At 42.0% G+C, this 15,236-nt stretch overlaps 1 protein-coding gene across 1 annotated transcript in view; it reads right to left on the bottom strand.

Moving 5' to 3' along the window:
- Positions 1 to 15,236, bottom strand: part of CD38 (CD38 molecule) — a gene marked incomplete at its 5' end in the record, with an annotated part of 37,633 nt that overhangs the window by 8,192 nt on the left and 14,205 nt on the right. Inside the window, 3 exons of the mRNA XM_082603801.1 lie at positions 1,998 to 2,087; positions 7,990 to 8,125; positions 9,996 to 10,125. Of these exons, the coding sequence (XP_082459927.1) occupies positions 1,998 to 2,087; positions 7,990 to 8,125; positions 9,996 to 10,125 (356 nt within the window). The remainder of the gene's footprint in view (positions 1 to 1,997; positions 2,088 to 7,989; positions 8,126 to 9,995; positions 10,126 to 15,236) is intronic.

Below are 15,236 nucleotides of genomic sequence, written 5' to 3'. Positions count from 1 at the left end.
ACGGCACAGAGTGGGCTCCCAGGGAGAATCCACGCATGGAGAAGAGGCAAGGAGGGAAAGGGGAGGCAAGAAGTCCAAATACTCTGCGATGGAGAGTATGGAAGAACCCAGGACAACAGAAGCCAAGTCATGAAGGATGAATCGGATTCTGCCTGGTAGAGGTCGAGGCAGACGCAAACCAAAAGGCCCAGGAGCTTGCGAGAGGAGTGATGTTTGGGGGAAAACTTCAGTGGATGCTGAAGCTGGGTAGATTAGTTAGTTCACAGAGGGCCATGAATGCTTTGCCAAGGAATCTGGTCTTTACTCCGCAGGAGATAAAACACTACTGAACAATTTGAAAGGGAATTGTGAAAATCCTGTGCGGTGTCGGTCTTTCTCCTGGGGGTGATGGGCAGAGGACAGAGGCCCGATTACTATCAATCACAAGTGCTGACCCAACAGAATGGGTGCCAAGCACTAACCCTGCCCTATGTAAGTCTCAGCAGCCCCCGCAGAGTAAATCTTGGGTCAGTTTGCCCCAAGGTCACATCACTTGGAAGCAAGGAAATGAGATGGGGGGTGGAGGAGGCAGGGGGGATCCAAACCACCAAGCAGCACTGCCTCTGGTGTCAGAAAAAGAAAAGATCAAGTCGGATGAAAGAAGTCCATTTACATTCATCTACCTATGAGAACTTGGCCAATATAAAGGTGCAGTCCCAGGGGAGCTCACAATGGTAGAGCGCCTTCCTTCATTTTCCTGTGTTCCTGGCCCAAAGGATAGTGTGAGGAACACAAGTAGGTGCTTGACACATACAAAATGTGACTTGGCTTTCAACGTTTTCAGCAACAACACTGTCACCAAACAGATCATAGAGTGATAACATAAATAGAAACTATTCTCAGAAAAAGCAAACAAACAACAACAACCAAAAACTCTGCAGTGCCTCTGATTTTCACAGCACATAGTAGGTACTCTACAAATATTTGTTAAAGGAATGCATTCAGGTAAACCATATTAGGGTTTACCTGAATCTCCTTAAGATAGGCGAGGCTCTCAGCTCTGCTACTCACTAGCCCATTGACTTTGAGTGAGTCACTTAACCTCTTAAGTTTCCTCACCTGGAACATGGACATTCGTACCTTCTCGTGACGCCTGTTGTGATGACTAAACAAAATGACACAGGTGACACAACTGGCCCAGGACTTGTCATGAATATGCACTGAACATATGTGAGTTCTCACTTCGCCCAGCTCCTCTGATGTCTGAGTTTAATTTTGGAGAATTCTAAGTAGTGTAGTTTCATTTTCTCCCGTGTTTTCCATTCATTTCTTTTCCTTCTTCCTTTCTTTCCCTTTTTTCCCCCTAGTCCACTTACAAATAAGCAACTTACAAGAAAAATAAATAGGCACAAAAGGCAGCTTAGAGTGAGGTCAGAAATAGCGGGGAGGATGGTATTTCCCAGCCTGGATTCTGGATCTGGAGTCAGACAATTTGGATAAACACCTAGATCTGCCACTTACTGTGTACATTTAGTAGAAGCCTTATTTACCTGCACCTCCATCTTGTCACCTATAAAATGGATGTGATACTCATGGTGCCTACTTCATAGGGTTCTGGTGAGGATGAAAGATTTTAATCCATGTAAAGACCTGAGGACTGTGCCTGGCACACAGTAAACTGTCTGCAAATGTAGATTATTAAGACTGTCCCAGGAACCTAAGATTGGCCAATACCTGGATCAGAGGACTTAAAAAACCCAGAGATGCCAGGCAACCAAAGCCAAAAAATGGGTAAGAGCAAGAAGTCTTCAAATAGAGCCCAGCAACCTTCCATGAATGCCCACAAATTACACATGAAAATATTCTGGCATGTGTTTATGAACATTTTTCTGAGGAAAGAATACTAAACTTCTGTTTCTAAAAGGATCTGTGACCCAAAGTGTGTTAAAACCAACCACTTACTGGATGACCTCTTAAGCTCTTTGGTCTCCAAGATTCTAGAATTTCACTTGTGGTACTTACCCTTTTGGACAGCAAGTCCCAGAATACAGAAACAAAGTTGTTCCTGCAGTCTTTCTTCCAGTGTGGACAAGATTGATAGTTCATTTCTAAAAGACATAGTTTACAGAAAAATAATTAAAGTGGAAAAGAAAAGGTATAATTGATCTCTGTTCTTCGCAGGCTATTGGATCACAGTGGAGCTGCTTTCCAGTGGCATCACTGCCAAGATGGAGGATGGAGAATGGACACATCTCAACCCAATTTAACTAAGTGCCCCCTGAATCCCTTCCAAGTCCTTACCTTACCCTCCAAATCCCAGACAGGAACACAGTGACCAGCTTTGAGTCATCATTCTGGGAAATTACAGCAAAAGTTCATCTGACAGAGACAAGCCCCCCCATATTATTCCCGCTTCCAGGAAGAATTAAAGATAACTTCCTCCCCCACCACCTTCTGTCTCCACACCCTTAGGCTCAGATGCCCTCAGAGTCTTTCTACACTCGCCCCATCCAGACAGGCTCAGCTGTCTGTGAGGAACCACAGACATAAGGCATGAACATATAGTTTCTGTGCTACTTCTTCCAAGGATATCTGCTTTAACGCACCAGCATTTTTTAAAATTTTTTTATAGAGGTATAATTGACAAATAAAATTGTAAGATACTTAAATGGTACAGTGTAATGATTTGATATGCATACACATTGTGAAAAGATTCTCCATCAAGTTAATTAATATGTCTATCACTCATATTCTTTTTTTGTTGTTGTTGAGAACTTTGAAGTTCTACTCTCTTAGCAAATTTCAATTATACAATACAGAGTTAACAGTTATAGTCACCATGTTACACCTTAGATCCTCAGATCTTATTTGTCCTATAAATGAAAATTTTACCCTTTTACCAAGTTCTCCCTATTTCCTCCACCTTCCAGCCTCTGGAAACCACTTATCTACTCTGTTTTTATGAGTTCCACCTTTTTTTTTTTCAGACTCCACATATAAGTGATACCATGCAGTATCTGTCTTTTTCTGTCTGATTTATTTCACTTAACATAATGTCCTCCAGTTTCACAGTGTTGTCACAAATGATGGGATTTCCTTCTTTTTAAAGGTTGAATAATATTCCGTTGTGTGTGTGTATTTACATATATATACGTACATATATATATACACACATATATGTACATGCACATATATACACATATATATACATACATATATACACATATATACACATATATGTACATACATACATACATATATATATATATATATATATATATCACATTTGCTTTATCTATTGCTTTTGACTACACAAACATTTATTGAGTGTTAGGCCCTGGAGATAGAGAGATGAATTAGATAAAGGCCCTGCCTTCAGAGGCCACATGATCTACTATAATCAAATAAATCAGAGAAAGAGCAACTTGGGTTGGGGGTGGTGTGCAGCACCATGCGGGAAGGTTGATGTTGAACTTGGTTTTGAAGGATGAATAGAAGTCTTCAGACAGACGAGCTAGAGAAAGGGGCTCCATGCCAAGAGAGCATGTGCAAAGGCACCAGGTTTAGATTTGTACTGCCAGAGTAGAAGGGATGAGGAGGGGATTGATGGAAGATGAGGCATATGAAAGACAAAGGTCAGGCCATGCCAAGGAATTCCGACTTTATCTTAGAGGCAAACAGAGCTATTTGGGTTTTAAATAAGAGACAGAAACAATTCCATTGTGGTGGCCAGACGGAGGCTGACCTAAAGGGGTCAGGGGTGAGCAGTTAGGATCCGACAACAGTCCAGCAAGAAAGGAGGGGCGTTAGTGATCTGGATTCAGGCAGTTGTAACAGACACAGGAAAGAAAGGATGAACTGCTAGGGAAATGACTAGGTTGGTGACAGATTGGGTATGGCAGAGGAAGATGGAGTGAGAATGAAGGCAGAGTCTGGGATTGTCTCACCTCAACTTTGCATCATCCAGCAGGTAGGGGAAGTGCAGGGTGAGAAGCCCTGGAACCCTTTCTCAGTGTCCCAGAATTCAGGCATGTGGCAGCCACCTATTTCCTCTGTGGGTATGTGTACAGCTAACCCTGCACAAATACCCATCTTTCTACTTCCACTTTGTTATAGGTTGAATCGTGTACCCCAAAAAGTTATGTTGAAGTCCTAACCCCCAGTACCTGGGAATGTGATCTTTTTTTTGGAAAAGGGTGTTTGCAGATGTAATCAGGTCAAAATGAGATCATTAGGGTGGGTGGGTCCTAATCCAATAAGACTGCTGTCCTTATAAGAAAGGGAAGTTTGGTCACAGAGACAGACAAGCACAAAAGGAAGGCTCTGTGAAGACACACAGGGAGAAGACAGCCATGTGAAGATGGAGGCAGGGACTGGTGTGAACCAAGGAACACCAAGGGTTGCCAGCAAACACCAGAAGCTAGAAGAGGCAAAGGACTCTCCCCTGGAGCCTTTAGAAAGAACACGGCCCAGCCAACATCTTGATCTAGGACTTCTAGCCTCCAGAACTGTGAGAAAATAAATTTCTATTGTTTTAATGCCACCCAATATGTGGTACTTCGTTATGGCAGCCTCAGGAAACTAATATAACCACAGACGTGGTCTTGACTGCCAATGACCAGAAAGAAAGTTCTAGATAAGAAACACTTCTGGGGATGAGGAAGTAATCCTGGGAGTTTTTATAATAATTAAATGCATTAAAAACAAAACAGCACAAATTAGAAAAAAAATCCATGTACAGATGTAAATAATTACTGCGGAGTCAAAAGATATATTTGAATCATCTCCAACAGAGGCAAAAATGTTGACGATGATGAAATGAACATAATTTTGTAAGGTGCTACAAAGGTGCCCCTGTTCATAGGTTTTCATGAACATAAAGCTCTTTTATCTTCACAACCATATCTGGAGAGAAGTCTCTGAGTTTCTCCTACCCTCTCCCCACAAGGATGCTCCCCCTTGCCACCTGCCCATTAAATAAAATTTGAACGTCACAGAGAAAAAGAAAAGGAGAGAAATTTTACAATAAAGTAAGAGAAATTAAGTATATAAAAAAGCAGAATAAGAAGTTAAAAAAGAGAGAGAGATTAGAAGGTTATAACAGAAACCATGACTTTCATAATAAAACAAGTAAACAAGACAAAACTAAGGTAGAAAAAAATTAAGGAAAAAGTGTTTAAGCCAGACAACAGAACAATTAAAATATAAAAATTAGGAACCAGAAAGACAGCAAATAAAATAAGGAAAAGAGGTTAAAACCAATAAAAATTGAGGCCAAAGGAGAAGGAAGTAGATAGAATAAACAACCTATACAGGATTCAGTTGAAAAGAAAGCAAAAATAAAGAACTCTAAAAGGTAAACTGATGAGAAATAGATTTTTTTATTTCTCCAATCTTTTTTAAGAAAGAACTGACATAGTATATTGAAAAATAAAACTAAAAGCAAAGTTTATAGGAAATACATTTAAGCTAAAAGGGTTAAATGAACGACCTTGAAAGGCTATCTTGCAATAAGGGAAATTTAAAAAAGAAAGCAAGAAATATGGCAAAAACTATAAAAGTTAACCAAAAAGAAAAAGAGTAAATGGAGAGATATATTTATATGTCATATTTCTAGGTGGAAAGAGTCTGGATTAAAGATTAATTGAAAAGTTACAAAATAAAAACATAGATGAAAATATAGAAAACTCTCCAATCTTGAGTAAGAAAAATTTAAGCAAAATATGAAACCCAACAGCCAAATAGGAAAGGATAGACAGATTTATTGAATTTCTGTGTGGCAAAAGACAATATAAACAGTATTAGAAAAAAACAGAAACTGAGAAAAATAGATTTGCCACCTTTGTGCCAGAAAACAGGCAGGATGACACGTGGTTAAGAACACGTGTTCTACAGCCAGTAATCGTGGGTCTCTCCCAGCTCTGCCACTCACTAGCCGGCAACTTACTTAACAGCCCTGTGCCTCAGACTCCTCCTTTGTACAATGAGATCATCACAGTGGCTGTGAAGGATTAAATGAGTGAATATTCACACAGCACATAGAACAACGGCCCATAAGTAGTAGCTACTATTGTTAATTTATATTGAACTTCTATAAATAAGAAAATAATAGACATCTCAATAAAAAGGATTAATATATACGAACTGCCAGTTTACAATAGAAATAGAAATATCCACCATTAAATATACAAATATACTCAGCTTCACAGTAAAAGAAATGCAAAAATAAGCCGAGGTATTATTTCTTTATCAAAATGGCAAGACATTTTAAAGTATTAATGTCCAGTATTGGTGAGGGTCTGGGTAAACAGATTATCTCAGATATTTTGAGAGTAAAAATTGTTACCACCTTTTGAATAACAATTTGTCAGTTTCCACCACAATTTATTCCACACTGAAATTCCACTCGTAGACATTTATCTTTCAGAAATACTTCCACAAGCATGCCTGTGTGTGTGTGCACGCATGTGCGTGTACAAAAGTGCTCCTTGCAATGGTGGTGGTAACAGCAAACACATCTGAAAAACCTAAACGTCCATCAATCGGAGGTTGTTCAAATAAATTATGGTATGTCCATACAGCACATAAGATGAGGCCTTTTAAAAAAATATGGCTGTATTTATACCTACTAACTTAAAATGAATAAAGCAAGTTGCAAAACGGTATGTGTACATTTCAAATATACAGACTGTCTGTGACTTGCGGTGCTTGGGTTTAGGATTTTTCAACTTTTTGACAGTGTGAAAGCGATATGCATTCAGTAGAAACCATAATTTGAATTTTGATCTCTTCTCAGAGTGGTGATATGGGGTCTGATCCTCTCTCGTGATGCTGGGCAGTGGCAGTGAGCCATAGTTGCCAGGCAGCCACGCCAGCCGGCGGATAAATAACCAAGACACATACAACCACTCTACACCCAGACAACCATTCTGCTTTTCACTTTCAGTACAGTATTCAACAAATAACATAAGCTATTCAACACCTTATAAAATAGGCTTTGCGTTAGGTGATTTTGCCCAACTATAGGCTAATGGAAGTGTTCTGAGGACATTTAAGGTAGGCTAGGCCAAGCTACAATGTTCAGTAGGCTAGGTGGATTAAACGCATTCCTGACTTATGATATTTTCAACTTATGATGGGTTTATGGAGACATAAGGAAGATCTGTATGTATTTATATGAGCGTAGGGAAATGCAGGGTATGTACCAAATTGTTGACAACAGTCCCCCTTTGGGAAGGAGCATGAAAATTGAGGAGTGGGGGAAATGGAATTTTTACTTTTTACTTTGATGCATTTCTGTATATGCAAGTATTTTTCAATTAAGAGTACATCTTTTTTGTAATTGGAAATAATGCAAATCTGGGTTGAAGAAGCAACTACAATAAGTTTTTTTAAATAGTCAAAAGCAATAAAAGTAAGAATAAAACTATATAAAGTAAAAATATCCACATTATAAATAAAAAGAGAAAGAAAAAAAGAAGTGAAATGAGCTTAATTGGGCTTTCTCAGTAGAAAACATCTTCCCACAGTGAGGTGTTCTGGGTCTTTCTGGGCAAGGAAGGTGACCTCTGATCAATGGCAAAGCCACACACTGGCCCTAGACACAGAGAAGCCCAGCATGTGGTCCCTACAGCTGTTCTGTGGAACAAGGACTTTGGCCTGGTTCCCTGGGAGGCCTCATTCGGTTCTAGAATTCTTTGGTCCTGAATGATGCCTTTATAGAAAGTAAAACACCAACAGTTCAGAAGCAGGCTACTCTTGCACTCAGAAAGGAGGAAATCAGGAAGCATGAACAGCCCTAAACTCTGAAGTCAATTTTTCTAGAAGACATGAGTTGGTCTACAGAATGCTGTTTTACATGAGCCTGAGCTGTCATTAAGGGTATAGATGCCATCAGGGTGGGCACCTGTGGCTCCTTCCTCCACACTGACCTTCTGGGATCCCTAGCAGAGCTCAGGGCTCCTGCACCCTGCACGTCCCCAGGCAATCCCAAATGGACCAGATCCTCACCATAAGAGCCTGCACCTCCACACCAGCTAAGGTCATCTGCAATGTAACCCAGCAGTGTGTCTTCCAGGGTGAACATCTCTCGCTGGATCTTCGTGTACTGATGCGCCAACTCCTTTGATTTGCTCCAAAAGACTGTCTAAAAGAGAATAAACACAATCTATTATTGAGATCAATTTACTAAGTCAAAAAAACTCCACAGAATTTGCATCTTTTTAAATGAAAGAAAACATAGGATACATCAGAATAAATCACCTATAGTAAGAGTAGGTGTTGCGGGTTTCACGGATCTCTGTGTGTGAGAATGAGAGAGAGTACATGTGTGGAGGGTGTGTGTGTGTGTGTGTGTGTGTTCTCTAGATCATGATGTAAAATAAAGTTATTATTCTGGATTGCAGGGAAAAAAGTCTGAAAGCCACTGATCAAAATCTTATAATAAACCTAAGCTCCAAACACATCTGGGGGAGGCATTAGGTAGTTCCAAATTCCTAAAGTTCTCGGCAAAACAATTTTTTCTAAGTGCTATTTTCTGGGAAAAGTGCGCTTTGATTCTTAAATAGCTCCATAACCCCTGCTTTTTTTCCCGAAATCTCCCCTAACCCCTTACAAAAAAAGGAAAAGAACAAATACAGTGAGTTTTTGCAGGGTCCCTTGTAAAGGTGCAGAAAGTCAAATTTCAGAACAATCTTCTGCTCCATGGATCTATTCATTCTTAGTAGGAGGCAATGGAGGTTTGAAGCCGGGGCCCTGGAGTCATGCTGCCTTATGAAACCCAGCATCACTGCTCACTGGCTGTCTGACCACGGACAACCAAAGAATTGCTAAGCCTCACATTCCCCATCTGTAAAAGGTATCGATAATAATTGTAAGGAACCCCTGAGATGCTGAGATGAAATGAGACAATGCAAATAAGGTGTTTGTCCCGTGTCTGTGGACAGTCACTTATTCAGCCAGTGTCCCCTGGTGATGATTTACCAGCAGCTACTCTGTGTTGGGCTTTGGGCTTAGTGTACCCACCAGAGCTCCATAGTCGCTCCAGCTCTAACAATGGGAGGAGACTGTAATTTGTGGCTGTCTTAAGGGCTTCGTGAAGATGATTTGGGGCACATTGATTGTTCACCTTAAACACTGACTTTAGAAAAGATGCACTCCATTACAGATCTTTTCCAGTATAATTAATGTATTAAAACCCAGGCCTCTATGGCTCTAAATCTTGGGCCATTTACATTTCAACTGGTCACTTTCAAGACCATCAAACTTGAGTAATCACTGGTCACCTAAACTTGCCAAGCCTCAGTTTTCTCTCTAGTGAAATGGGATTGCTGATGTCTGACCTACCTATTCCACAATTGACTGTGTAAACCTAACAGGATAAGGGTTCAGAAAGTCCTTTGTAAGTAAAAAAAGGCACTCAGCAAATGCAAAATGGCACTGTTATCATCATCATCATCATCACCATTGGAGGTCAGGGAGAGTTTTGCAACTCTATAAGGTGGATTATTTTTGTTTGGATTGGGTTGGGGTTTGTGTTAGGACTTTTTTTTTTTTTTTTTTTTTTGGTACGCAGGCCTCTCACTGTTGTGGCCTCTCCCTTTGCGGAGCACAGGCTCTGGACACGTAGGCCCAGCTGCCATGGCTCACGGGCCCAGGCACGTGGGATCCTCCTGGACCGGGGCACGAACCCGTGTCCCCTGCACCGGCAGGCGGACCCCCGACCACTGTACCACCAGGGAAGCCCCGTGTTTGGTTTGTTTTGCCTGATTTTTGGCTAACTCTCCTTTCCTCTTTCTCTGTCCCCAGTTCTCTCTCTTACCTCCAGTCACCAGATGTTCTAAATCCCAATGACATCCTGGTCTCCCAATGGACCCCAAGCTCCCTCCCTGCCAACCATGACTACATCCTAATATACAGATTTTCCTCTTCCCTCATCCTTGTCAAAATGTGGCCCCATGACCTCTTCCCTTTAACTTTTATCTTCAGTTTTTAAATCCATAACTTGACCCAGTTACCTTGTCACAAGGCACAGTTTGATTCACCAGCTTCATCAGTGGGTGGTAGTCTTCCTCTGTCGCACTGCAGGGGTCCTTAGAGATAAATGCATTCCTGAATGCCTCCCTGATCTTTTGGCAGTCTCCATCTCTTTGAGATAAAACATGGGAAATAAAATAAAAGATGAATAATTAGATTTCAAACATATGTTTAGAGCATAATTACCCCCCCAAAAAAAATCTGTGTGCCAAGTAAGTGGTTCATATACATCAATCATCACGTCTCATGTACAACAGTTTTATGAGATGAGCATCACCCTCCCTGCCCTACAAGGTCCCTGCACTCGTGGGGCTTACTCTCTGGTTAGAGAGACAGACAGTATACAAACAAGCAGATAAGCTAATGAAATAAGTATGGATTATGATAAGTATGCAGGAAATCAGTGGGGAATATTGAAGCAATGACCACTTTAGGGAGGCTGGTCTGGAGAGGACTCCCTGAGACTAAATGTTGAGAAGGAGTGCATTCCAGACAGAGGGTGCTGCAAGTGCAAAGGCCCTGAGGCAGAAAAGAACTTGCTGATTTTGAGGAAGTGAGAAAAGAACAAAGGGAGAGGTGGTGAGAAATCAACAAAAATAATTAGTCTTTCAGACAAGGAAACAATTTCAAATTTTACCTAATTACCATGGGAAGGCAGTGGATAGTTTTAAGCACGGAAGTGGCCTCATCTGATTTTTGTTTTTGAAAATGTCACTCTGAAAAACTCTGTGCCAGCCCCAAAGATGGAGCAAAGTCTCTGAAATAGGAATTCTAACCCCAGGTCCTCTCCAAACAGCCCCTGGCAGTGAAAAGGCAGGCTGGCGAAGCAGCAGAGATGGAGGGGAGGGAGGGATGCTGGAGAAGATTGCAGCTGGACCTCCCCTTCTGTTCCTGTGTTAACTAGTGCACCTGAGCCCATCATTTCCTGGGGGGAAGGAAGTGGGTTTCCACTGAGAGTGCTCAGACACGGTTATCAGGACAAACTCCAGCCTTTGGACCCAGCATCCCAAGTACAGTACCAGGTCAGGTAGCTAAACCTGGGGGAGTAAAGACGAGCCCCTCGTTTTCTATTCCCTCTGAGCCTGCTCTGGCCCTGCAGGGCACTAACAAAGCAGCCATTCCAGATGGTCTTTTGCCTTCCCAACTCAGGCTGGCCAAGTCGAGTGGATTATTCCTCCTGATAAGCCAAGGAATCAGAGGATACCTGTGAGACACAGGGCCTTACACCAAAGCCACACTGTGTATGTTGGAGACTCATCTTCTCAGTCCAAAATAGCTGCTCCAGTTCCAGCCATCATGACTACATTCTAGCCAGCAGGAAAGGTTAGGGAAAAGAAAGGGGACAAGAAAGGAGGAGAAGGAAGAGAAGGGAAAAGTAACAGCAGCAATGGGCATGTGCCAGCTGCCTTTTAAGGACAGGTGCTAGAAGATGTTCTTGCTATTTGCTCTTATCATATTTGTTAAAATGTAGTCATGGGCACACTTTGCTACAAGGAAAGATGAGAAATGCAGCCTTTAATGTTGATGGCCATTCCACATCAAAAAGTACAGTTTTACCACAATGAGATATCACCTCACACCTGTCAGAATGGCTATCATCAAAAAGAACACAAACAACAAATGTTGGTGAGGATGTGGAGAAAAGGGAACCATCCTACGCTGTTAGTGGGAATGTAAATTGGTACAGCCACTGCAGAAAACAGTACAGAGGTTTCTCAAAAAACTAAAAATAGGACTACAGTATGATCCAGCAATTCCACTTCTGGGGATATATCTAAAAAAAATCAAAAACACTAATTTGAAAAGATACATGCACCCCAGTGTTCATAGCAGCATTATTTACAAGTTCCAAAATATAGAAGGCCCTAAGTGTCCATCAACAGATGAATGGGTAAAGAAGATGTGGTGTATACATATACAAGGGAATATTACTCAGCCATGAAAAAGAATGAAATTTTGCCATTTGGAGCCATATGAATGGGCTTGGAAGGCATTATGCTAAGTGAAGTAAGTCAGACAAAGACAAATACTGTACGATCTCACTTATAAGTGGAATCTAAAAAATGCAACAAATGAGTGAATACAACAAAAAAGAAGCAGACCCACAGATACAGAGAATAAACTAGTGGTTACCAGTGGGTTGGAGGGACAGGCAATATAGGGGTGGGGGAGTGGGAGGTACAAACTTTTGGATGTAAGGTAGACTCAAGGATGTATTGTACAACATGGGGATATAGCCAATATTTTATAATAACTGTATGTGGAAAGAAACCTTTAAAAATTGCATAAAAAATTAAAATAAAAAACCCCAAAAAATTTAGAATAAAAAAATCATGAAAGCACAGTTTTAATTCTAGAGAGGGGACCGGCCTGCATGCTCTGTCCCAGGAAGGTACCACCATTGTCCCATTTTACTGATAAAGAGGAAACTTTAAGGCTGTGAATTTAACCAATGTGCCCGAGGTAACATGATCAGTAAGTGGTAAAGCAGGACTGGACCCCAAATCTGTGGGAGCCTCCCACATGGCTACAGCCTTACGGGGCAGGCTATTAAACTGCTCCAGCCTGGTATCTTCATCTGTAAGGGGGAGATAAGAATACTTCACGCCTGGGAAGTTTTGGAGGATTAAATGAGGTAACACTTGGCTTGTCCCCCGGCCATGGCTCTTTCATGGATGCCCCTCCCCTTCCCCAGCATGCATGGGACCGTTCACCTGCATCACTGCTGGCCTGTGAAAGCTCTGCCGGGAAACCATTATCCACCTGGCTCTGCCCATACATTATATATTTAAGAGAAAATCGTGCTTACATTATGTACTTCGACATCAGTCAAAGTTTACGGGGCACCATCACGGGAAGTTTAGAGCAAAGGTGTTTGGCGGCTGTTTTACTTTAGAGGACCATGTTTTACTTCAATTAATGTAATGCAGTGGCCCTCTCAGGAATTTCCTGTTCTGATCCCAACTCCCTCGTAAACTCTTCTGCCTCCCTCCTCAGCCACAAAGAGTGCAAGAGGAGAGACATCTCCTTGATGTGGAAGGACAAGAGAATTTTCCACCACAAAAAAGCTGGCAGTTCAGCGAAATCACCACGTGCTGGGCACCTACCATATACCAGATGCTTTCACCACCCAAAACGGGAGAACTCACAGACCTCCAAGAAGACTTTTATGCTTTTTAGGTATATAGACCCCTTCAAGACACATTACCTTAAGAATTCAAGAAACCCCAGGTTAAAAATTAAACAGAGGGCTTCCCTGGTGGTGCAGTGGTTGAGAGTCCGCCTGCCGATGCAGGGGACGCGGGTTCGTGCCGTGGTCCAGGAAGATCCCGCATGGCGCGGAGCGGCTGGGCCCGTGAGCCGCTGAGCCTGCGCGTCCGGAGCCTGTGCTCCGCAACGGGAGAGGCCACAGCAGTGGGAGGCCCGCTTACAGCAAAAAAAAAAAAAAAAATTAAACAGAGTTCCTTGTTTAGAAGGAGCAGAGTTTAGAACATCAGAGTTGAAACAGACCTTGGAAGAGTTTACAACTCACCCATCTTCCCTTTCACTGTCTGAGACCAGAGCCTCCTACATGCCCCAAAAGTAAGAGGAAATAGGGAGAGGTGATGAGAAGGTTGGGGGCAGGCTTTATGAAGCCACTTTTCATCCTTAAAATCTGGGGGGGAGGGATAAATTTGGAGTTTGGGATTAAAATATACACACTACTAGAAATAAAATACATAACCAACAGGGACCTACTGTATAGCACAGGGGACTATACTCAATATCTTGTAATAACCTATAATGGAAAAGAATATAAAAAAGAATATATATCTATACATATATACATATATAAGCAATCGCTTTGCTGTATACTTGACACTAACACGACATTGAAAATCAACTATATTTCAACAAAAATTTTTTAAAAATCAAAAGTAAACATTTCACTGTGGATGAGCAATAAGCATTTTAATTGGTAGATAGATAGAAAGATAGATGGATAGAAAGAAAGATAGAGGGAATTCCCTGGCGGTCCAGTGGTTAGGACTCCATGCTTCCACTGCAGGGGGCGCGGGTTTGATCCCTGGTCAGGGAACTAAGATTCCGCATACAACGCTGCACAGCCAATAAAAAAAAAAAAAGAAAGAAATATAGATAGATAAAAATAAAAAGAAATTAGGACAGAGGGTACAGAGATGTCAGCAGTACTCATTCATACATGTCATTGCAGACATGGGCCTCAAGTTCACAAGTGTGGCTGGAAAAATGTGTCTTAATTTAGTTATTTTTATTTGCAAAGCCCACAGTCCTCATTTTTGTCCCCCTGGGTAGAGCACCGTTCCATCAAATCAAATGGCAGCCAAGCAAAAGCTGTTTCGAGTAAGCAGGCTGGTTTCAAGGAAACAGAGGGCCTCAGGATCCCTGCGTCCTGCGGGGATGGAAGCAGATGTCTCTAGCTAAAGAGGCAGCGTGGGAGAAGTAAGAACCATTTCTGAGACTTCAGTATCGTTCTTCTCTTCAATAGTTCCTCTGTTCCAAAATTAGAGGCTTTAATTGTGACTCTTCTAGGGCAGCCCGCCCTTCACTGTGAAGGGGATCGTGAGCCCAGCGGCTGTTCCTGAGAGCTCAGGCCATGCCTGTGGCCCCTCCTCATGGTCACCTGGCCCAGAGGGTTGTTGGGCGTCACCGGGTCCTGTGAGCTCTGGTCGCACATGAGGATCCCCTGGAGAGCTTTGGGAAACACACAGTGCCTGGCTCTGGACCAACCAAGGCAGGATGAGGGAAGGGGAAGAGAGCAGAACCTGTAATTTTCCAAAAGCTTCCCATTCCCACCTCCTCCCAGACCCCTGGAAACAGCCCTCCTACTTCCTGTCTCAATGAGTTTGAAGACGGTATTTACTTCCTATAAGTGGACTCAGACAGTATTTTTCTTTTTGTGACTGGCTTATTTCACTGAGCATAATTACCTCACGGTCTGTTCATGTTGTAACGTGTCAGAATGTCCTTCTTTTTTCAGGCTGAATAACATTTCATTGTAGGTATTCACCACAGTTTGTTTATCTCTTCACCCATCATGGGCACTTGGGTTACTTCCTCCACCCATCCTTTCATTCCACAAATACTTACTGAGGGCCTACTGCTAGCTTCACAACAGACACAGGGCTAAAAAGAGAAATACACACCATTTCTATCTTCAAGGCACTCATGTCAAGGTCTAGAGCAGACAAAGAACAAAACTC

This window comes from Mesoplodon mirus, assembly GCF_964341445.2.
Source record: "Mesoplodon mirus genome assembly, chromosome: 2".
Classification (NCBI taxonomy): domain Eukaryota; kingdom Metazoa; phylum Chordata; class Mammalia; order Artiodactyla; family Ziphiidae; genus Mesoplodon; species Mesoplodon mirus.
This window is presented reverse-complemented; position numbering and strand designations above follow the sequence as displayed.